This window comes from Helobdella robusta (genome assembly GCF_000326865.2).
Source record: "Helobdella robusta unplaced genomic scaffold HELROscaffold_3, whole genome shotgun sequence".
NCBI lineage: Eukaryota > Metazoa > Annelida > Clitellata > Rhynchobdellida > Glossiphoniidae > Helobdella > Helobdella robusta.
In genome coordinates this window covers 4,013,120-4,037,474 of record NW_008704501.1, presented here as the reverse complement: position 1 = coordinate 4,037,474, position 24,355 = coordinate 4,013,120, and the positions used below count along the sequence as shown (strand labels likewise).

At 34.2% G+C, this 24,355-nt stretch overlaps 3 protein-coding genes across 3 annotated transcripts; 2 read left to right on the top strand and 1 right to left on the bottom strand.

Annotated features, from left to right (window-relative positions):
• Positions 1-2,797: 2,797 nt before the first annotated feature.
• HELRODRAFT_188601 (hypothetical protein) lies at positions 2,798-15,565 on the top strand (the record flags this gene model as incomplete). The annotated part of the gene is made up of 25 exons (XM_009021322.1): positions 2,798-3,085; positions 3,647-3,682; positions 3,840-3,932; positions 4,045-4,269; positions 4,426-4,662; positions 4,929-5,118; positions 5,450-5,775; positions 6,183-6,304; positions 6,463-6,567; positions 6,935-7,061; positions 7,434-7,571; positions 9,431-9,580; positions 10,094-10,288; positions 10,463-10,551; positions 10,846-10,960; positions 11,233-11,325; positions 12,050-12,121; positions 12,803-12,868; positions 12,998-13,127; positions 13,403-13,557; positions 13,785-13,889; positions 14,296-14,433; positions 14,550-14,667; positions 14,889-14,992; positions 15,124-15,565. The coding sequence occupies 25 exons, from the start codon at positions 2,798-2,800 to the stop codon at positions 15,289-15,291; spliced, it is 3,585 nt and encodes a 1,194-aa protein (XP_009019570.1). The 3' UTR covers positions 15,292-15,565.
• A 512-nt stretch (positions 15,566-16,077) lies between these two features.
• On the bottom strand, positions 16,078-16,701 carry HELRODRAFT_124430 (hypothetical protein; the record flags this gene model as incomplete). Its single annotated transcript, XM_009021321.1, has 1 exon — positions 16,078-16,701. A coding segment is annotated over one exon (624 nt), but the record flags the coding sequence as incomplete, so codon positions are not given.
• A 1,386-nt stretch (positions 16,702-18,087) lies between these two features.
• Positions 18,088-22,829, top strand: HELRODRAFT_161397 (hypothetical protein; the record flags this gene model as incomplete). The annotated part of the gene is made up of 11 exons (XM_009021320.1): positions 18,088-18,126; positions 19,029-19,181; positions 19,371-19,496; positions 19,730-19,840; positions 20,101-20,277; positions 20,379-20,534; positions 20,729-20,840; positions 21,044-21,124; positions 21,431-21,554; positions 21,821-21,900; positions 22,405-22,829. 11 exons carry the CDS (start codon positions 18,088-18,090, stop codon positions 22,827-22,829), a joined length of 1,584 nt encoding a protein of 527 aa, XP_009019568.1.
• Positions 22,830-24,355: the final 1,526 nt, after the last annotated feature.

The following is a 24,355-nucleotide window of genomic DNA, read 5'->3' as shown; positions in this document are numbered from 1 at the left end:
TCTCTGAGACATTTTACGGTAGACAAAGGATTTGTTTGAATTTTTAAAAATGTAAATTACTCAGATTAAATATAGCTGCATAAGAGTCATATTTTTACGTTTAAATATGAGAAAATTTGTGAATTAAGTTGCGCGAAGACTAGCAATTTCTATCTGAAATGAATGTTATTGGTTGATGTGAAATCGTTTTGCCTTGTTTTTTTAATGACTGTATATTGATCGGTGCAATATGTTAATCTTATTAATATTCATAATGGTACATAAATTTGCGGTTTTTGTGTGTTGCGAAGCACCATTAAACTTAATTAAGTAACACTATTCACCTTCCTGGTCGGGACTGGTGGTTATCTAATGTTAAAAATTTATTGCACTCTTTTGATCCAAAACGGCAAGATATAGCCTACTCACTCAACTTTAAACGTATATCATCTTGGCGTGACTTTTCTAAAGTATTCTCAATTATGTTATTGTCTTTTATGGCAGACAAGCAGGCACAATTTAGTCATCCTTCCTTATTTTATGTAGCTATATGTATAAGAATTGTTAGTTGTTACCCATTCCCGGCCACGTTCTCACTTCTCCGTTGAATTATATACGTACGGTATAATTCATTTCATAGAAGAAAAATCTAATGAGTATTAGCTGTTTGACCTCAACGTATATTGATAGGAAATATTTTAACTTCAACGTCGACCAGTCTGATGTATTTAGTATTTTCTCTCTGATGTTGTGTTCTATTTTTACGTAGATTTTATTTTGAGTTATGTAACTATCTATATTATGTATGCTACATAGACCGAAGATGTTGAAAGCTAGCTAAAATCCGGTAGAACATCTTTGATTTTGATATTTTTAAATTCTTCATGAACAGTTTCTTCTGAATTCCAATGTTTATTTTTCTCTTTCTATGCATCTTGTACTTTGTAAATAGCTAATCTTATTAATTTGTAAATAGCTAACCTAATTTTGTATATAGCTAATCTTAATGCATTTAATGTATCGCTAGCATTAAGTGTCGTCCATTTATCGAAATGTATAATATTCTAACCGTATTTTGCATGCTAATTAATGTTATTGACTGAAAACTGAGATGTTACAATTCGTTTTTTGCGTTAATAGAACTTTCAAGCTATTTTTTAAAATGTGCTAATTTTATGATTATTCAAACGAAGATATGTTTTGTGCTGGGTATTAAATGATGTAGCGCAATTTGTTTTGCGTAATGAATGTTGATGCTATGAGGATCCCATCCGCCAGTTAGCATTTTGTAAATGTTGCATATGCAGTTATCTCCCATCTATTCACGATATCATATTTTGTCATTCATAAAATTTAATAAAACACTTAATGAGATACACACATTGTATTTGTTTTTAGTGGATTTGAATATTTGAAGCATTTAGCATATAGATATGTTAGAAATCTTGTCATTTAAAAATAAAATTTTGTTTCGCTGATTGCCTGAACTAGTACATTATATATTGATAAACGGACGGATTGTTTTTTATGAATCTCAGTTTCGTTTGATTTGAATTTTAATAGGTGTGCTCCGCAATGTTCTTGATTACCCTATACTTTCTCTTGTTATTTCAGTTCTATGTAAATCTAACGCAACAAAAAAATAATGATCTGACGCAACAATAAAAATGATTGAGCTCTGACTGAAAGATCTCATGCTACTGTCCTTAATGTGGAATGTGCAAAAGTTATCGATTATGATTATGTTATCACATACGAAATCGTATAAACATCCATTGCGCCCTACAAATGAAACTTATCTGCTTTTGAATGCATCCACGTTACCACCACATCATTTCGACAACAACATGCGACAAGCTGTTCCGTGGTCGTTCCGCTCTAATGAGAAAATTGTTTTTTCTAGGATTCTCGTTAAATAATAATGTGTCCAGCTTCAAATTATAACCTCGTTCTCTTTACATCTTCATCTCTCTTTCAGATTAGGTACTGCACAATGTGTTATGTTGTATTAAAAAAGCAAGATCTATAATGGGAAGAATGCGATAGTGCACTTCCAGCTTAAAATTAGACTAGAGTTTTTTTATTCTTTATAATGCAGCTCCGTCAAACGCAGAAGTTATAAACGTACAAGTTATTTTATGTTTTTAGAATTTTCCTATCGCTTGACTTGGAAATAGAACATTCCATGTTCATTTAGTTTTCAGAAGGAAAAAATTGAATGGTAGTGGATTTAGGAAATCGTGAAGTTCAAGCCCTATCATAAAAGTTCGTGATAACGTTTGATAAAAATTATTTCGTTCAACATATTCTACGTACCATATATGATTAAGAACTATGTTCCATGAATTAACGTCTTTCTCTGGTTCCCGTACCTGGATCAATCCAGTTAAATGTTCTCTCCGTCTTTGCTCACTATTGTCATGTTATTAGGGGTTATTATTAATTGTTATTATTAAATAAATATATAAGTTTTTGAAACAAATGATTTGTTCTTGTTATGTCTCTGAACAAGTGGCCTATGGTATCTTGTATAATAAGTATTATGGGCTTGATCGGGTAATTGGATAACTATAATGATATATGTAGAATAAATAGAATAAATGTAGATTATAATAAAACGGTGTATTAAAAGTTGAGGCCAATAGTTAAGCCATATTTATACTTTTAAAAGGTACGTTATGCGAGTACGCGATGTTTGAAACTACAACTTTTTCTTCTCTAATCGACTTGCTAAAATTATCAAATCAAAGTTAACCTCTCCTCTGAAGTCTTCAAGAAACATTTAGTGACTAATTATTACACGATTAATTTTTAAATAATGAAGCTGCATAATTGTACTGTGATCGTCCTCCTACTAACGGTAGTAGTATTTCACTTTTTTTTAACATTCACCGTGGAGACGGCCAACGTAGTTAATGAGAAAATTGAGCAATTTGCACCGCAACGACCACAACAGCACCCTCCAGTTCCTATAAGTGTAAGACGAACTGAGGCTGGGTACGTTAAATTAATTGAGAGGGTGGAATGTAGAGATGAAATAATCAAAAGATGTCCTAATGTCAACAAGAACTTCCACATTCTCACCTGCCTCCATAACAGCATTCCTGTGAGTTTAATAAGTACTCTTTCTATTTTTTAATTTTTTAATTTATTTATAAAATTTGATCAAAGATTATTAATGTTTTTCTGTTTTTTTTTATAGATAAAAAAGTAGACAAAAACATAAACCATAAAAAGTTATAAATTATATTATATTATAAATATTATATTATAAATGTGATTGTTGATTGATTAAGCGAAATTTATTTATTTTTTTTATATTTTACTTTTATTTTGAATTTTTTCATTTTCAAAATTATTTTAATCTTTAATAACCAAATGTTGTGTGTATTGTATTATCTATTGCGAATATGGATTTTATTATTATATGATGATATTATAGAGTTTTGATCTAAGCTCTGCAATCTGCATTATTAATAATATTATGATTATATAATTTTATTTTAAAAATATTATTAGTTAATTCTAACTATATTTTAATTAATTATGATATTAATTATGATATCATAAAATTAACTTTTAACATGAAAATGAAAGTGCATGGCAGCTACAAATAAAATATTTTTAGCTGCATTTATTTTTTAAATTTAAAAACTTAAAATTGCAGTTAAATGACGAACCTTTGCCTGAAGACTGCCAGAATGTTAGTTGCCAATTGTGTGCCTATGATCTACATTTTTTTGTTTAACTCTCAACTCAAGATTTTCAATTTGAGAGTTTTTATGAAATAAATAGCTTGTTCAGTAATTTATTTATATTATTTATACATTCATAAAAATTATTGTACTTTTAAAATTTAGCTTATATGGGAAGCAAAGTTGAATTTGACAAAAGCAAACAGCATAACAATTGATGGGCTGAGTATTGTATCGTGCAAAGAAGACATCCAAAAAGTTTATATTGTTTTTTTTTTCATTAGTTGTTTTGTTTTTGTTGGTCATTTAGTCTAAAAAATTTTCTTTTAAATTTTGTTGTGTAATTTTTGAAGAATCACATTTTAAAAAGATTCCAGATTGTTTGGAGGAAGAATCAAGGCAAGGCTCAGTGACTTCCTGTCTTATTGAGTTCATAAATAATGTGAAGAGTGTGGATTGTAAGAAGTACCTGGCCATGGTGGAGCCTCTTATCTTCAGTGACTATCGACTCATCTACAAACTTGTTAACGTGTGCCAGGATGACGTCAACAAACTCAAGTGTGGCAGGACTGATGGCAGGATTCATAATCTCAAAGTTTATAACCTTTTCATTTTTTCTGGTTTAAATTTTTTCTCTGGATGTTTTTTCATGAACTAGTTTATTTTTTCATTTAGCAAGGAGAATTATATAAATGATCATCTATTAGATCTTGTATTGCAATAGATATTTGGAATATATAAATATTTACAGGACCAGGGAGCTACTATTGACTGCTTGTCTGAAAACCACAACCAGCTCAGTCCGAGTTGTCGACATGAAATTTACAAGATAGCAGAATTGCAGTCGGCGGATTGGAAGAATGATCGATCTCTCTTCATCGCATGTAGGGAAGATAGGGAGGTCTTTTGTAAGGAGGTGTCGCCTGGCTCAGGAGAGGTCTACAACTGCCTCTATGCCAACAAGATGAACATGGATATGTCAGAAAAGGTTTGTTTCGCTAGGTTTTTAAAAGAGTGCTGTATTTTATTCAATTTCTTTCATAAATTGGGTTGAATTAAACCCCAAAACTATTTGATGCTTCCTTGCCAATTTGTGATCATAACTATCTCATAACTAAAGAAGAACATATCTAAAGAATAAATGAGAAGTCATTCATACATTTTGTCTCATTAGATGTTATATTTGAATTTAATTTTAGTTTTTTGTAAATTTGTTTTCAATTTGTTGAAATTTATTTTCTATTTTCGGTTCAGTGCCGAAAGAAGTTGAGGCAGAGACAGAAATTGCAGCAAGATGACTTTCAAGTGAACTTCAAATTTGCAACTGTTTGCAAGGCAGCCATCGACCAGTACAAATGTTCTGACGGTGCAAAGAACATTTCCGGACATATGTACGCTGGCATCTCAAGCATCATTCTCTGCCTTGAAAAGGTCAAAGTTAAAGGTTTGTATACTGCCTGTTGTCATTGAATAGAACACAGTTGGCCAGGGTCTGTTATAAATTATTAATTGTTTTGAAGTGTATCACTATTTTTGAAGTTTCTTGATAATATTTTATTTTTATGATTTTAACATTTATGCCAATTCATTATCTGACCTCATTACTTAAATTAAGTTGTGTTTAATATGCGTTAATATTATTAGTAACAACAGGTGGCTAACTATAGGCTAATAGTAACATTAATAACACATTCAGAAAAAATTTCATACATTCACTTGTAAACAGAAACTTGATTTGATTTGTGAGCAAAATTAAATTTTCAACTGAACGTAAGGTCGCTTGGTAGAGGATGATTGCCTATCAGAGGTGAAGTCCATAAGACATTCATTGCTGGAGGACCACAAGATCAATCCCGAAGTAGTCACATCGTGCGTGAACGAGATACAGACTTGTGAGAAGAGGGACCTAGACGCTAAGAAACACGTCATCCACTGCATCATGGACATGGTGAGGTCACTCTACAGGAAGAAACACTTGAAGAAGATTCCCAAACCAGATAATGCTGACTCGGATGTTTACGAGGATGCAAATGATAGGGTTGATAATAATAATAATAATCCTGATACGTTGCCAACAGTTTCCTCTCCTTGTATTATGTCGGTCAGTAGTTTTTTTTTAACAACTTTTAAAGTTAAACAAATGAAGAGTAAATATAATGTTATATTATATCCTGTGTTTAAATGCATGCATGGTGTTAATATGCTACAACGGCTTCACCTTAGGCAAAACTAAATAAACGCATATAAAGTTCAATTTTTAAACTTTTTTTATAATTTGTCATTAAAATTTCATTTGTTAGCCATATAACTGACTGCATTAGGCAAACAACAACATAATTTAAATATGCAGGTCAACCTTTACTACTTTCAGTAGATGTGGATCATCACTAACTGTTTTTTATTTTAAACTTTGTTTGTCCTTCATCGTTATAATGGGGTTCATTTCTAGAAATGTTTGTAAATGAATGGTACTGACTGACACAGCATGACCACCGTCGCCACAATTAGGTGGAGAGGCTGCTGAAGGAGGTGAACGTTCGCGACAACTTCGACGTTGACCCAGCTCTCAAGCAGGATTGCGCCATGAGCATTTCCAGGGCCTGCCAGCTGGTGGAACCTGGCAAGGGCAGGTTGGCAGATTGTATGGAACATTTCAATTTTTATTTTACTATGAAAAAATTGGTTAAATAAATTTCATTAATGATTGATTTGAAAATAAATAAAAGTCATTTAAGATATAAGGATTTGAAAAATAAAAAAATGTAACTGTGAGTTCGACGCCAACCAGAATGATCAGCTGTTTGATGGGTCACTTGAACAAACCTCGCATGTTGGACAAAGCCTGCATGGATCGGTTGATGGAGATTCAGTATTTCCTCTCCAAAGATTTTGGGTGAGTGATGCGTCGTCTCCCCGTCCCGTTCTGTTCTTTCGTCAGACTTTTAGAAGAACATCAAAAGTTATGGAATTCAGCGTGGATTTAGCTAAATCTTCTAGTCTCAACATTTATCAAAATGCTTTCACTTTTTTGTTTGCTAGTTCTTTTGTAAGTATACACACACGCACACACTCACACATCCACGTACACACACATATATGATTACGATTTTCTCTTGAGTATTTCTCAGAAGTACCAACAACAAACATGGCGTATGTACGTACACAAATACACGTGAACTTTTGTATTGCACATTGCACGCAATATTGTACAGTACAGTGTAGTACATACATATACCTTGCACACACACACACACACACAGTACATCAATTAGATTCATGGAGACTTGTGCGTCGGATATATCATCATTGTGCTCCAACGACATTCATCTGCAGTTCAACCACCAATCCGAGCAGCTATCATGTCTCTACAGGAACAAATATGATAAGGTCTGTTGGTTGCTCCATGTCTCCCTCTTACTCTCTCTCTCTTTCTCTCTCTCTCCCTCTCTCTCTTTCCCTCTCCCTCTCTTTCTGGTAATGCTGTTATACATGTATGTTGTCCTCATATTGTTATAATGTTGACATCACTACATGAGTTTCATCATGTTTCATTGCCATCATACGTTTTGTATGGCAAGGTTGAATATTACACAAAGTGTTATAGACACAATTACACAAGTGTTATAGATTGATTGATTGATTGATTGTTATAGACACAAAACTGTTATCTGAATGTTGTATGTTATTCAAGTTATTCACTGGGTCTCCATAAAAGTTTGTAAGGGTTTATAAAGATTCATAATGCTGCTTGACAATCAGCTAACAGAGGATTGCAAGTCCGAATTATATCAGTTAATGACTGACAGAGCACTGAGTGTTGACCTACCTGTTGACGTTCAAGATGCCTGCATGTCAGATCTCATACAGTTCTGTGCCGTTGTCTCCAAACGAGATGAGGTTTGTCTAGTTGCTTGCGTTTTTTTGTTGTGTTGCTTCTGTGTGTTCTCTGCGATGTTGTATGCATTCTCTCTGGTGTTGTGTGTGTGTGTTCTGCCTGGTGTTGTACACTTTCTGTCTGGTGCTGTGCGTGTTCTGTGTGTTTTTGTGGTGGAAAGATGGATGGAAAGATGTTTCTTCAATTGTTTGGATTTGTAATTAATTTAGGATTTTTTTTATGGCTGACAATTAATTTATTATTTCATTTAAAAATGGTTAAATTACTCAAGTCAACTTTTTGTGAAAAAAAGAAGATGACTAAAAAAGCAATATGAAATGCAAAAATATATCACATTCACATGCATGCATGCATTCACATAATACGTGCATGTTTGTTTAGAAGGATGTTTTTCTTTATTGACCTTCTGTTGAATACTATAGCGGATGGTTGAGCTGTTATATGAAGTTGTCGTTGTCTTATCGTTATCATAATTTTTTCGTTATCATCAACACGTCGATATGTTGTAAAAAAAGAGGATCATCTGTCTTCTAAGAAATCATCATCATATCACATCGTTTTCGTCACCACCATCAGATTACATTGATATCATTTTCATCATCTTGCCTTGGTCTCCGTTGCATACTATCATTATAATCATATTCATCGTCTTCATCATATTGTCATCGTCAAATCATCATCATAATATTATTGTGTTATCCCCTTGTTCATCGTCGTCGTCGTAATAGTCACCGTTATAAATAGATAGATAGATATATATAAATATCGGTATCAATATTGTTATTATTTCAGCACTACTTGCATCATCGTATCATCAGCCACTCATCTCAGACTCCAGCATGGCTCCAGCTGTTTCTTTCTTTCTCTTTGAGTTTTTCAATCAATCATTTCCCTCTATTTATTAATATTTGTTTTCAATACTGTATCGACAGATTTTATTTTTTCTTTTTTACTTACTTTATTGCTTATTATTTTATGTTTTGTTTCGTACAGTTAGTTAATAAGTTTTTATGTTTGTTTGTTTGTTTTTGTATGTGTGTCTGCCTGTATGTTTATGCCATTAATTATTGTTTTTGATTGTACTATTACTTTTTGTAAATGATAATCTAATTCGTGCTGCTCTGCAGACATATTATTATTATTGTTATTATTTACTCTCTTATATATTATTTACATCATGATCACCTGCTGCCATTGTTTGTCAGTTTTTGAAATTTCAAAATTTTTAATTTCGTTAAACAAATTAAATTTTTTGTACCATAAACATTTCATCACGATTTCACTTTTTCATCTCATGATCACATCACATCATCTTTGTGTATGTGTGTACGCTTGAATTATTATAGAACTTTCTAAATAAAAAAATTTAAAAACTGAAAAAGCGGACCTCGCATTTAGTGCGAAAGCTCTCTCGCCACATCCTGGCAGCCGTTTATGAAGAAGTAGATAAAAAAAAGTGCACCCGTCTCAAATTAGTTATATAAATAATCCTATCTAACTATTCACTTGCCTTAGCTAATAATGTCTAAGCCTCAACTTACCTATTCATTACAATTAAGCCGTAGCTTACCCAAAATTACAAAACTCGTGAGCCTAATTCATTTGCCAATCGGCCCCACCCCACCACCTACAAAAAAACATGTTAAAAAATTGTCTCTCCCAGTCAACGAGTCGAAAAAATTTGGTATTTAAATACATATGCGGCCCTTCAAAGGTCAAATAGTTTCCAATGCGGCCCTTTAAAGGTCAAATAGTTCTCAATGCGGCCCTCACAGTTAAAAGTTTGCCCACCCCTGCATTACAGTCAATACTCATCTGCACTATCGATCACATCTTAACACCGTCGCGTAATTGACAACAGGAAATGGATTGTCTGGAGGATAATTACGACAAGTTGGAGCCACGGTGTCAGGCGGTGGTTTCGAAAATGGTGGCCGAGGAGGAAGAGATGCCACTGATGAGTCGTCTGGTCATCGAGGCATGCGAACCGATGTGGCACAGTGTATGCAAGGTACCTGAATGTTGGATGGATGGATGGATGGATGGATGGATGGATGGATGGATCGAAGGATGAAAGGATGTATGGAAGGATGGATGAATGGACGGTTGAAAGCATTTTATCGAAGTTCGAGGTTTTTATTTGACAAATTTTAATGAAAGTTTGATGAAATGTTGTTGAAACTGTTATTTTGAGGATGAAAGTGGTGCATTTATTTATCAAAATGGGACAAGAGAATCGTTTCTGTCATAACAAAATCCACTTTTGGTAGTAACTTAACCCATCCTGAATGATTTTCAATTTCAATTTTTCGATACAGATTTATTTACATGTAATGTTCCAACATTCAAATGCCACAATTCTCTGACATTGAATTGACAAGGCGGTTGTATTATGATACTTGCATGTTTGAGTTGTGTTTCAACGGATATGATTTGGTTATTGAAACTGTTTGAAAATGATTGACGTAACTAAATTTTTCTATTCAGTTATAAAAATATTATAATTAAAAAAAAATGATTGCAGCCTGAAATTGAAGGAACGCAAAAAAGGAACTCTTTGAAAAAGTCCAATGAGGTAGTAGGAGGAGATGGTGGGGGTGAGGTTGATGACGAAGTGGGTGACGTGAGTGACGAGGATATCATGAAGTGCCTCATCCAACACAAGAACGATGACAACATGCCCAAGAAGTGCAAGGCTGGTGTGGAGCACCATCAGATTGTTAGTCGTTGTTGCTGGCACTTTTGCCCTTCCCTTGTCTTAGTTTTTGCACTACTCTCGGCTCTATGCTGACTGCATACATAATTTTTTATTTATTTCCTCATTTGTATACAAATTACGTAATAAATTTTATTCTCCATCATTAAAGGGGATTAATGAACTTGTTTGTTTCAGATAACATTGAGAGATGTACGTTTATCACCAAAGTTCAACAAATCGTGCTTCAGGGACGTCAGAGTCTTCTGCGGCAGATTCCATGCATTGTTAGTTCTACTGCTAGTTCTATTTGTTTGCCTGTTTGTGTGTCTGTATGTCTGTTTGTTTGTGATTAATTGTAGAGGTTGGTTGGTTAGTTGACTGATTGATTGACTAATTGATTAATCAATCAATCAATCAATCAGTTAGGAGTATGATTAGTAGTTGATTGATTGGTGACTTATTTATGATGACATGATTTATTGAATGTTAATAATGAAAATTAATAGCAATAATAATATTGACATTAAATATAATATATGCACTTGAATTAATTATCTAAACAAAAAAAAACCTGGCAGATCAGACATAGTGAGGTGTTTGAGTGAGGTCAACCTGAACGACACATTGATGGATCAGCCACTGAGGTTGCACAGGAAATGCATTAGACGTCTGCAGTTTGAACAACTTCAAATTGTAATCCGCCATTTCTTATATTCGTTGTCTTTTTCAATGTCAGTGTTCTTTTATTTGTTATTGGTAACAACATACTTGCTGAAGTTAAGTGTGTGTGTGTGTGTGTGTGTGTGTGTGTGTGTGTGTGTGTGTGTGTGTGTGTGTGTGTGTGTGTGTGTGTGTGTGTGTGTGTGTGTGTGTGTTGGGCTCTTGCTGGTAGATGCTGTTTAATAACTTTTTGTATTTGTTTAATGTATTAATATTTGTTTGCATTGTTTGCACGCTGAACGCAGAGTGAGAACATAAAATTGGATCCAGCGTTGGCGAGTGAATGCAGGGAAGATATTGAACAGCACTGTTCCAATGTTAAAGCAGGACAAGGAGCTGTTAGTAATGCTCTTTCATGTTGCAGTCTTTTATCGTCGTTGTTGTTGCTGTTGTTTGCTGTCGTTGTGTTGTTGCTACTGATGCTCTGCTGTTTTGCTGTTGAATGTTTTACCGTTGTTTTGTCGTTCTGCTGAATGTTTTAATGTTGTTTCATTGTTCTGCCGCATGTATCTATGCTGTTTTGTTGTTTTGTGATGTTGTACTTTGATGCTGAAGAACCCAAACTATTTGTCGTTGCTTGGCTTGTTGTTGGTTATAAAATTGATCGTTCTTTAGTGTAGGGCTTTTTATTTATGAATTAAGCCATTCAGTTGTTGTTTAATTGTTTTCAAAGTTAATTCTATCAGTAACAAACCGTTTTACTGCCTTTGTGTGTTTCGTTCCATCCAGCCTATCTCTCCTCATGTTGCCAATCATTTCGCAAATTCTACAAGAGCGAGCCAGCCATGGCATCCACGATGTTTTAAAATCTTACCTTCTACCTTCCAGGCTCTGTGGTCTATCTGTCTCATTGAACGAATGTCAGAGCCTGGTGGATATAAAATAAGATGTTAGATGGACAACCTTGAGGATATGAAATTCAATAATATTTAGTGGATATTTTTTAGGCGCCATTTCTTACTAACTTGAATTAATTTTTTGCAATCTTTCATATTTATTTCACATTCAAGTGAAAATTATTTGATTGGAAAATATTATTACATTATTATTTACGACATGAAGATATTGGAATGCTTGAAAGGTCACCAGAAACTATTGAGTGCCAAATGCGTTGCACTGGTCTTCAAAAGAGAGGTTCACTTTTTTTTCATTTACGATTTTATCTGTCTGCTGTTTGATCGTTTGTTTTTTGTTTGTTTGTTTGTTTGTATCCCTATCTGTTTGTATATTTTTGTTTTCTCTGACTGTTTGATAGTTTATATCTCTATGTGTTTATTAACTTTTCGTCGCATCGTTCGTTTTCAGTAACGATTTCTTCTTTCAGTTACACTCCGCAGTTTATTTTTCAAGTTAACGGACGTAGCGTACGAAATATTGTCGCACGTTTTAACACCGCAGTCTGATGATGTCTGCGCTCTATGTATGTACCTGACACAATCATACTGAGATTTACTATATCTCGTCTAAATGAAACGGTCGTCATTCAACTTTTATGGAGGGTGTTGATACTGATGATGGTGGCGATAACGATGATGATGGCGATGCTGGTGGTAATGATGATTTTGAGTATGATAATAATGAGAGAAGGTTGATTTTATGATTGATTGATTGATTGATTGATTGATTGATTGATTGATTGATTGATTGATTGATTGATTGATTGATTGATTGATTGATTGATTGATTGATTGATTGATTGATTGATTGATTGATTGATTGATTGATTGATTGATTGATTGATTGATTGATTGATTGATTGATTGATTGATTGATTGATTGATTGATTGATTGATTGATTGATTGATTGATTGGCAGATGGTTGAGGCTAACAATCCACAGACTGACTACGTCATCATGAACAAATGCAAGCATATGATCATGGTTGGTTCGCTGGTTATTTATTATCATCATCATCATCATCATGAATGAATGAATGAGTGCGTGGGTTAGTGAATGACCGAATGAATGAATGAATGAATTAATTAATTAATGTTAATTGTTAATTTACAGAGATACTGCTCTGAATACACAGAGAGGCCACAGTTGATACTTGACTGCTTGAAGAAGAACAAGGAAGAGGATAGATTCGACATGCAGTGCCGAGACGTAGTTAATGACAGGCTCAGGTTGAGAGCGTCAGGTGCCTGCTGTTGTTGGATGATGATTTTTAATCAATCACCATCACATATCTCGAATTACATTTTTCTGAATTCGTTGCTCCAAACAATGACAACTGGACAGACAATCAAACAAACAGACGGACATTCAAACAGACAAACTAATGTATATGCATCTTCAACAGCATCCACAACAATTTCAACCACAACAGCTTCAACCACAACAACTTCAACCATAACAACTTCAACTACAACAACTTGAACCATAACAGCTTCAACCACAACAACACCACTACAGACATAAGACTGAACCCCACATTGAAGTCGGCCTGCAAGGAAGACATCCCCAAGTATTGCGAGAAGCAACTGGAGAAGTTGAGCAGTACGGACACATCCGCTGACGGGATTGTTGTTGCTTGTCTCAAAGGTGTCTATGCTCATTCTACAAACGGGGTTAGCAAATTGTTTCCACACTTTTAATTTTTACAATCTTAAACTTCATAAAATAATAAATCAAACAACCAATGGAAATTAACTTAACTCGTTTCAAAATGCAATAATCCTTTTTCATATGGCTGCCGTAATTAATAAAGGTGTTCTTTTATCATGAAAAAACATGAAAGGACTTGTTTATATGATTTGTAAAAATCATTTTCATTGACCTCCCACGTGGACAACAGAGATTGATGACGCAATCGTGCCAGAACCTAATCCACGAGGCCATCAGGGATGCGGCTGTTGATTACCTGCAGGACGTCGCACTCGTGGCCAGCTGCAGGGATCTAGTCCGTTTCCTTCATATTCTCTTGTTTAATTGCTAATGTCTCCTTTTTTTTTAACGAACTTATTCACTTTGTAATAATTTTTATATTATTTTTAGTTTGATGAGTTTTTCAAGTTGATATTTTTATTAAAGTGTCTAATTTGATTGAGTTAAATTTGGTGGGATTTAGAGTAAACAAGACGTTTATTATATCTGGTATTGATTTTAATGGAAAGAAAAGTCAACAGATTGCATGGATGACACCTGATGAAATATTTCTTTAAAACTGGTACATAAAGATGAACATTTGTTTATGTGTTTCTCATAAAGCTTCATTGGATTGTCAGACAACCATGTTTTTTAAATATAATTGTTTTAGAATGCAAAAATTGTTATTGAGTTTACTGAGCATCCAAGTGATGTTGCAGATAAGAGACCACTGTTCAAAGGAGTCGTTAAGACAGTCCATTGCACGTCACAAGGACACCGCTGATGTGGTCGACTGCTTGAAAGAAAAATTGCTTACTTCCAAGGAGCTACGTGACGCTAATTCTCCATGCCTTAATGTTTGTTTTACCATCTAGTCATTGTATCTCTCATTTTTGAGTGTTGTGTTTATTGACTGTTGTCATTATTGTTTGTCGGATTTACCTTTTTTTACCACATTAACTTCTTGATGCAGGAAATATTTCGTAAGTTGAACGAGAGCTTGGTTGACTTCCAGGTTGATCCTCTGCTCTACAGAACTTGTTTTGATGATGCCAAGTCCATCTGTCCAATTGCACAAGGGAATGGACGAGGTTAAGTAGAAATGGTTCATAGTTGAATTTTAATTTATTGTTAATTTAATTATGTTTTTAATTAATTTTACTTTACTCTAGTGAAAAATAGTAGCACGAGTTTGAGGATTTTAGACATTTTTTTCCCTCTCTTGTGATCGAAAATGCGTGTAGTACTTGAATTAATATTTGTAGTATTATTGTGCCAATAGCTTTTTTGTGACTGAATGTTTATTGCGCAGTTATGTCATGTCTGGTCGATGCCTACAACAACAAAGTGGTCATGAGTAGTGGGTGCATGAAAGCCCTGAAAGATCGCACGGAGCTCTGGGGACTTGCCATGAGGGTTTGTTCCATTTATTTCCATCATTCATCTGTCTTGAAATATTTGCTTTTCGGATTTATTTTAAAATTTTGTAAAAGTTCAATAATTTTTGTGAACAAAACTGAATTGAATTTTTTTTTATTTCGCAATAGCTGGCTCCTCCCGAAAATTTCATGGAGATGGCAGAACATATTCAACTTTCTAACTCAAGAAATTATTTCCTTTTTGTTATCTTCTCATTCAGCCTCATTTTATTTTTCACTGGTTTATTCTGTGGCAGGGTTACCAAGAGAATTAAGAGAGCGGAAAAAATTAAATAAGACTTTTTTTAATTTTGTTTTTTGTTTCAATTTATTTTTTTTGTTTGAATTTTTACAGTTGTTTGTCTTGAATATTTACTGAGTTTATTCCAGATTTCAATTTAAATTGTTTTAATCTTATGAATTGTATGGATATTTAGGGCTACTTGTATTATTTTTAAGTTTATAACTTTTCACATTCTCGTTAAACATGATTCCATTTTTAATTTTGCTTGTTTTTTTGTTTCTAAAATTTTTAATCAATTTTATAATAAAATAAATATAAAGTCATAAATTCGTGCATAGATTAATTTAACCAAATAAAAACAACAAATCGATATTGCCTCTTGCGTTGGCGTGATTCAATGTTGGTTAGGATGAGGAGTCGACAACGAAACGTTCCGGAATGTTCGGTCTGTTAAAGTGGTCGAAGTGAATGTTCTGAACTGATACTGACTGCCCCTTCAGACTGCATCCCTTCATCAAGGAGTCTCTCGAGTAAACTGCTACTTGTCGAAATTTTTTATTTTCTACAGCTGTACCACTCCTGATTGACCTTCTGATACTTGATGGGGTTAAGAAATTTGGCATGCTACCGATTGTGAAACGTCTATCCAGTGTGTTTCTCAGCGTGATTTGAACATTGTGTTTCAATGTACTCCACGGATTGTAATTGTTTGTCATTGAGTTTTTCGAGTTATGCATGTCATGTTTAACTTTTCCGTAATTTTGACCTGAATAAGAACGTTCTCGCTTGGATAAATTGTTATTTCCATAATAATTATTGAAATATCGCATTAAAACTCCCAGCGTGGTTCTTTTGCCAGCCTCGAACTCCCAACATTTGTTTATTATTTCGTAAGTCAACTCGTCGCATGTGCTCGGTCTGTCCAACTTGAGGCTGGTCATTGTAAAAGCGATTATTTCCTGGTTACATTTTTCTTGATGGGGTAGAGCTCCACCGCTAAAAACTTCCCAAAGTGTCAATCCCAGCGACCAAATGTCGGATTTGGTGCTGTACTTGAGCCTTTCCATCACTTCTGGCGAGGCATATGTTACATCCAGCTGTTCGTCATCTTCTGCAGTGAATGTGTCCTGCCTAGTCAGGCGGGCCTTGTCGAAATCACCAAGTTTAATTACGAAACTGTCCGTGACGTAAAGAGAAGAAGTCGATATATTCCTGTGAATTATAAAATTTCTCCGTTCTAAGTAAATTGCCGCATTTATTATCTGAAGGCAAATAGTTTTAATTGATACGATCTGCGGGTTTGGTAAAGTTTTGTTCAGCAGGCAGGTTCTTAACTTTCCGTAATGCGTATATTCAGTTAAGATATAAAAAGGTTCTTGCGAAAAACTAACACCAATGAAACCGGTGATGTTTTCGTACTTTATAGATTTCAATAAACTCGCTTCATAGACAAAATTTTCTAAAATTGGTAGTGTGTGTTTTGCGACTAAAACCTTGATTTCTGCTTTGGTAATCTGGTTAACATCATTTTCCACGACTCCATAATATTTTTCTTGCAAAACGTTGTTGCTTTTTAGTTTGTCTGCTAAGATGATGAATTTTCGATTGATTTCGTCTTTAGAATCAAAACTACGAAAAATGTTGGAGTCACTTTTCAACGGTCTCCTCAACCTGGTGATCAAATTTCTTTTATCATTCTGATAATGACTTATCATTTGTTTAATAGCGAGGAAGATTTTTCCATCATCTTCAATGACGTAACAACCAGTTGGCAGTTCTTTGATTTCGTAGTGAAACACTTCACCTTTCGATAGCACGACTGACAAGTAGCACACAATTTTGCATCCCTTCGAATCGATCGCGTCCACCCCAGTTTTGTAAACTAAAAAACAACCTCTGTAGTCAACGTCTTTCAAAAATAACGTCGCTTGGTATGGTGATATGGGAATGGGATAAAACCATGGCTCCTGTGAAAAATCATCAAAAACGTTGGTTGCATTTTCTGATAATATGAGAGCGTCCCCGTCTTTGTCGTTTGCTAGGATAACAGCAACTGAACTGTCAAAATTGTGTGTTAGGCGACTGATCAACAAGATGACAGTTCCTTTTTTCAAAATTTTCACGCCGTCAAAAGTAGTGTTGATGGCAGTGTACGGTAGCGAACAGTTGCGTTTTTTGTACTGCTTTTTTGGCCTAAACTCGTCCATGACATCGATTTCTTCGTAAGGATAATTTTCAACAAGTTTGTCATTCATTAAATTCCAATTAAATTTACCTGAATATGGATAAGATACGTGATCCCATCTAGAATTTTCTTCCATTTCTTCACAACCGTTTTCAGATAGCTTGTTCCATGGATATGCACTGGATTCGTTGCAAATATCATCAAAATTGTTGTCGTCTACGTCGTCGTCTCCGTCATCGTCGTCATTCTCGTCTTCAATTGAAGAGGCGGCCAAATTTACTTTGAGTTTAAAATTGACTGACTTATTTTCCTTTGCACATCCGATTTTCTTTTCTTCACAACCAGCAGTCTGAATGTCTTTATTAGCAAGAAGATTCTTGTCGACAAAAACTTCCTGGTCTTCAATCGATGAAAAATATGCCAGTGCATCCGATTTTTTAAACTTTTTGAACTTTACGTTTTTTATTAATACTAATGTTCTCATTTCGAAGTTATAATTCATTATACCAATTATTGCAATTAAAAAATTACATCAGCCAATGTTATTAGAACATTCTAATTTGACATTTATTTAAATTTTTAGAAAAATTATTAGCGTATGTAACGCCGTTAGACGCAGTTCTATTCACTTGCAGTTAATTTAGTGTGATGCCTACACGCCAGCATGCAGTTTATGAAACAAAACACGTCGTTTGATCACCAAGTTTGAATAGCAGAAAGTAAATATTGCTACATAGTGTCAAAATTAAAATAATTATAGGGCGAGGATGCATTATTTTTGAATTGTTTGTATAGTATGAAACGCTTGTTATTGAACTGGCATCAAACATTTAAACGCCAATTGCAAACACGCGTTACAGTATACACATTACTATTATATATTGATAGCATCGTTGTTTGCCCGTTGATCTATTTCAATCATAGCAGAAAACATCAAATGAATGCCCTATGTGTTTTATTATAAATTCATACAATAAATTACCAAGTTTCATTCATTTTATCTCTAAGCATCCATTTCAACCATCAGTTCATCTGCCCATCAATCTATTTTTAATCTGCCAATATGTTTAATTTAATTTTTACAATTAGTCAGGGCGGTAGGACATGATGCAGGTGAGTTATGTTGAGATGAATTAGTTTTCTGATTAGAGATTGTAGTTGTTGAGGTTGTTTTACCCTTAAGTCGCGTCATTTTAGATATTTAAAAACTGGTTTTTAATAAAATTTAGAATTATTACTCTTTGCTTTGTTCTCCTTACCCATATAACAATTTCCACGGGTTCCTACATAGGAGAACGTCAGGTTGCAAGCATAAACACTTGAAACATTAAAGTTGAAATACTGTCAACCTTGAATGGCTTTTTGAACGTCGAAAAGGCACTGCACTTACTCAGTGTAAATGTGTCATCTGTAAATTTACAAGCCAGAATAGCAGTCAAGAAATAAAGTAAAAAAGAGAAATATTGATTAAAGCATATACTATACATACGTACATAATTATTAAATTATAAAACTAATTAAAATGATTAACCTGTATTTCAATTCTAGAATGTGCGCAACATTTATAATAACAACACGAAAAACATTGTTTAACACACACAACAGATGAGATGTCAATCAATTTTTAAATGCAATCAGCTGTTCGGATATTTGAAGGTCACCCGCTTAATAGATCCGTTACTAACCGGTGTCCCACTCTTCGTTTGTGACCAGATTGCTGCTGAATTTCTGCTAAATTGCAAATTATTTGTTATGGCGGTTGGTGTTTAAATACTTGGTATAATTTTTGTTAAACGTTTTCTTTCAAGGACAACTACGTAAATTGTAATTTTATGTGTGAATAATTAATTTTTAATATTAATACTAAGAATAACAAATAATAATTAAAAAATTAAAAATGAATGATAAATTTCTCTAATTTCTTTTTTTTTCCTACTTCATCTTCAGGGTGAATATCGCACTGAATCCGATTGCATTGGGGAGATAAAGGTTCCGTCAAATAAATATTATGGATCCAATACTGCCAGGTCTCTGCAAAATTTTGACATTGGTGGTCCCCACGAAACAATGCCGGTTTCTGCTTATTTTAATTTATTTTTCCAACATTTGCATTTGCAACTCAATCATCAAATTAGACTTAAATTAATTAATTAGGTTACCTGGTTACCAAACTTTTAATTTAAGTGTTAATTAAATTAAATGGAATTTTCTACTTCAGGTGCTTTTACTGAACGTTTTAAAAATTTTCAAATATTTTTATTCATTTGTAATAATATTGTATGTTAATTGTATAAATAAATTTCTAGATTGAGGTTATCAAGGGCATGGCTATATTGAAGAAGGCAGCTGCAATTGTCAATAAAAAGTATGGCTTAGATGAAAAAATATCCAATACCATTGTTAAGGCAGCTGATGAGGTGGTTCATTTATTTCTATAAAAATTCTCTATCCTTCTTTTTTGATTTTGCTGTAAAATCCATTCACATTAACATGTTGGATTTTACAATTTTTATTGAATGTTAAATTAGTTATTTTTGATCCATTTATGTACTAGTGCTCTGATCATCTGAATATTTATGTTATCTGCTAAAAATAAAATTTTTAAAAGTAATTTTTTTGAAAAAGTTTCTCCAAAATAAGAAAATTATTTATAATAAAACTTGAATTTATTAAACAGGTGATTGAAGGAAAGTTGGATGATCACTTCCCACTCGTTATCTGGCAGACTGGCTCCGGAACTCAGACGAACATGAATGTTAATGAAGTCATTGCCAACAGAGCCGTTGAAATGCTTGGTGGAAAGTTAGGATCTAAATGTCCAGTGCATCCAAATGACCATGTCAATATGAGTCAGGTTGCAATGGGATTATGTTACAACCATCTTGAAAATACTTTCAGACATTTTCATCATATATTGAATCAATTTAAATTAATAAATTTTGTTTAAAACTCCAGAGTTCAAACGACACATATCCATCAGCCATGCACATTGCTGTTGCCATAGCAATTAAAACTCAACTGGAGCCAGGTATACAGCAACTGCATGATGCCCTTAAGCAGAAGGCATGCCAGTTCAAGGATATCATTAAGATTGGCCGGACCCACACACAGGTTCATGTTTTTTTTAAGTGAATGAATGCTGCTACTTTGTGCTGATGTTTGTTTGATTGCCTGTTTCATTTGCATACATCACAAACATCATGTCTTATGGAGTAATGTTTCAGAGGCTCATAATTTAATCATTTATCTATGTATCCATTATTTTTTCATTCATCTATAATATATTCATTCACTCCTTCCATCAGGATGCCACCCCTCTGACACTTGGCCAGGAGTTCAGTGGATACGTCCAACAGCTCGCCAATGATCTGGATCGCATAAAAACATTCCTTCCTAGATTGTACCAACTTGCTGCCGGTCAGTCCAGTAAAATTGTTTGTCGTCTGTGAGGTGGCTGGGAGTGGGAGGATTCGTTCTTATTATGGCTATTTAGAGATCAAGTTGATTAGTTTTGACTGGCTATCAAGTGGCGTTTCTGAATTATTGGTTTCAGTGGATTGGTTGCTGTCTTAATAAACATTAAAAGTTGTGAAGTGACGATGTTGGTGCATGATTGATAGGTGGAACAGCTGTGGGCACTGGACTGAACACGAGGATTGGATTCGCTGAAGGAGTCAGTGAGGCTATTGCTCAGCTTACAGGTGAGTTAGCTGGATGGGAGGAAGGTTGAGGATCGATGAGTGAATGTGGAAGCAATTAAACAAGCTTATTAGCTGAGTTATTTTACATTTTGAAAACAGTATAATACGTCTTTGAACTGTTTATATTGAATTTTATTTTATATTATGGTTTTTAAAATAATTTTAATGAATTCAATTGATTGTTAGGGCAATAAATGCATGAATTTACATTGAAGTTTATCCTAAAATGAAAAATGTTTGTTGTTGAATTTACAAATAACTTTCTTTCATTGTAACTCATCAAATATTTACAATCCCACTAATCAGGCATCCCTTTTGTGACGGCCCCCAACAAGTTTGAGTCCCTGGCCTGCCACGACACCCTGGTGGAGGTGAGTGGTGTGCTAAATGTGGTTGCCTGCAGTCTCATGAAGATTGCTAACGACATTAGGTACGTTGCATCATTCTTCCTGGCGTTTGTTTTGGTTGAGCATCGTCAGGTTGCTGTTTTTTCATCCATGTTTATTGTGTTTGAATATTATCGTGTCATTTTAAATAAGTTTTCAAAATTTTTATTGAAATTTATACAGTCAGATAGATCAACCAGTGATCTAATTACAAATATTAGATCATAGTTATTGCTTTTACTATGCTGTGTTCTTCAATTTTCGTGAGACCTATTTAGAAGAGATAGCATTGAAACAACAAACACTACAGGTTTCTTGGGTCTGGTCCAAGGTGTGGTCTCGGAGAACTGCAACTGCCTGAAAATGAACCTGGATCAAGTATCATGCCAGGTTATTTTTAGAACAACTTGATTTTTTCTTCACATTACGTTGTTTAAAAATAACATAAAGAAATATTTATTGAAAAAAAGTACAATTTTTATTCCATGAGAATCTTGTATTTTGTTGCTTTTGTTTTAAATTTGAGTTAATTTGTTATAATTTAAAAAAATGATGTTGTAGTATTTATTGAGGTAAATTTTTGTTAAGAATGTTTGACGCTTTGAACAACTTGTATATGGTGGCTTGCCAGCACACCAGAATTTATTTTTTACTCGGGTTTCCAAATCATCACCATATTTTGTTTGATTGAGTAAAATAAATTTGAACTTGATCACCGAAATTTTACATTTTAATTTTTATAAGTTTATCATTATAACATGTTTGTACGATTAACTTCATATAAAAAAAACTGCTTATAATAAGCATTGCCAGACATCATCATCACACTCACACATTATCATCACCCTCACACATCATCATCATCTTCACACATCATCATCAACCTCATGGCAGGTAAGGTGAATCCGACCCAATGTGAGGCAGTCACCATGGTGGCGTGTCAGGTGATGGGCAACCACGTTGCCGTCACTGTGGCGGGCAGCAATGGTCATTTTGAGCTGAGTGTCTTTAAACCGGTTATCGTCAGTAACGTGTTGAGGTCCATTCGTCTGATTGCAGATTGTTGTCGATCGTTCGCGAAGAATTGTGTGGTGGGCATCAAAGCCAACGAGGAGCGCATTTCTCGTTTGCTGAACGATTCGCTCATGCTCGTCACCGCCCTCAACCCACACATCGGATACGACAAGTGCGCCAAGATTGCAAACCACGCCCACAAGAATGAACTGACCTTGAAGCAGGCAGCTCTGCAATTGGGATTCCTCACTGAGGAGCAGTTTAATCAGTGGGTCAAGCCAGAGAACATGTTGGGACCTAAGTGAAGTGGTCCGATGATCTCTGTAGATGATGGCATGTTTCATTTTGTCGTTGTTTCTTTCAGTTGTAGTGGCGTTTTACTTTGGCGTCGTTTGGTTCGCGATTATTACTCAAAATTTAGAATGTTATTTCATTTTAGGATAGCACTGAGAAACTTCTTTTATTGAGTCTTCGCATGCAACATTACAAAATTCTGAATTGCTCGAAACCTGTCCTAATGTTTTTTTTTATTTTTCCTCCAAATAATTCTTTAAACATTTTTTCTTTCAACAAACGTTTCATTGTTTTGCTACTTGTAAATGATTATTCCGTTGAAGATCTTCCTAGCTACATGGTGATTAATTTCATTTGAAACTTGTTGCGTCAGCTTCATTTATATTCATTTTTTTAAGTTTTCAATTAGGATAAATTTTTAGATGCCACGTACATTCGTGCATCTGTTATTTAATTGTTGGTGATCGATGTTTAGAGTATAATACCAACTTGTACCGTTATATTAATAAAATACTAGTATAGTATGAAAAAATTGATTTTTTGAAGACTTTGAGGTAAGAACATTAAAACTTTCATTTTAGAAAACTTTATAATTCATTTAACAAAAAATTGAATAATTTGCTTTAGAAAAACTCGGCTTTCGTAATATTGGATATATAGATCAACAATTATAAACTTGAACTGGTTTTTGTAATGAAGTTTTCAATGTCATATCATGTTGAAAAATATTTACATGGAAAATGCAGTTAATTTATCAAATGTGTGCATCGCTGATGTTGTTCCACACAGGAATGCATTTGAAGGAAGAGGTTCCAGTGGATTTTGTTCAATCCATGGTTTGAACGAATCCTTTATATTCTGATAGGTCTTCATCGTCTTCATCATCGTCTTCATCGTTGTCGTCCTCTTCATCGTCGTCATCCTCTGTAACTATAGACTGAAAAGATAATAATTCTAATTAGTGACTTAAAAAGCGGTGGTTGAAGATTATTATTATTAATTATAATTATCAGTATTTTTATTTGTTAACAACTAAACAAATAGTTTAAAATATTAACGAAATATTCATCCTTCCGGCTATCTACTAACACACATTCAGCCATCACTCTGATGAAGTAATGGAAAGTTCTTTAAAAAAAGGTAAAAACCTGTTTTGAAGAATTGACACTTTTCAGTGTTGATCCGAGTCCTTTCTGAGAATTCATCGTGCTGCTTGCATTTGTTGAAGACCTCATGGAGCTGATGGTACTGTTGTTGGTCGTTAATGTGTTGTTGTTCGCCGTTGTCATAAATGCGTTGTGTCCCGTAGTCACCTTCATTCTGTTCGGTGAGTTGATGGTTTGCTGGCGAGGAGTCGGAGTTGGAAGGTCCTGCTCCTCCAGTGTTCTCAGCGTTCCCAGCTCTTTCAAGGATTGGTTCATTCGATTGTGGAAGTTCTGGCAGAGGAAGGGTTGTGGGTTGTAGGACACATCACATGAAACATAATATAATACGTTGTTTGCCTCATTGAAAGTGAAAAGAATGTTCTATTGGCATC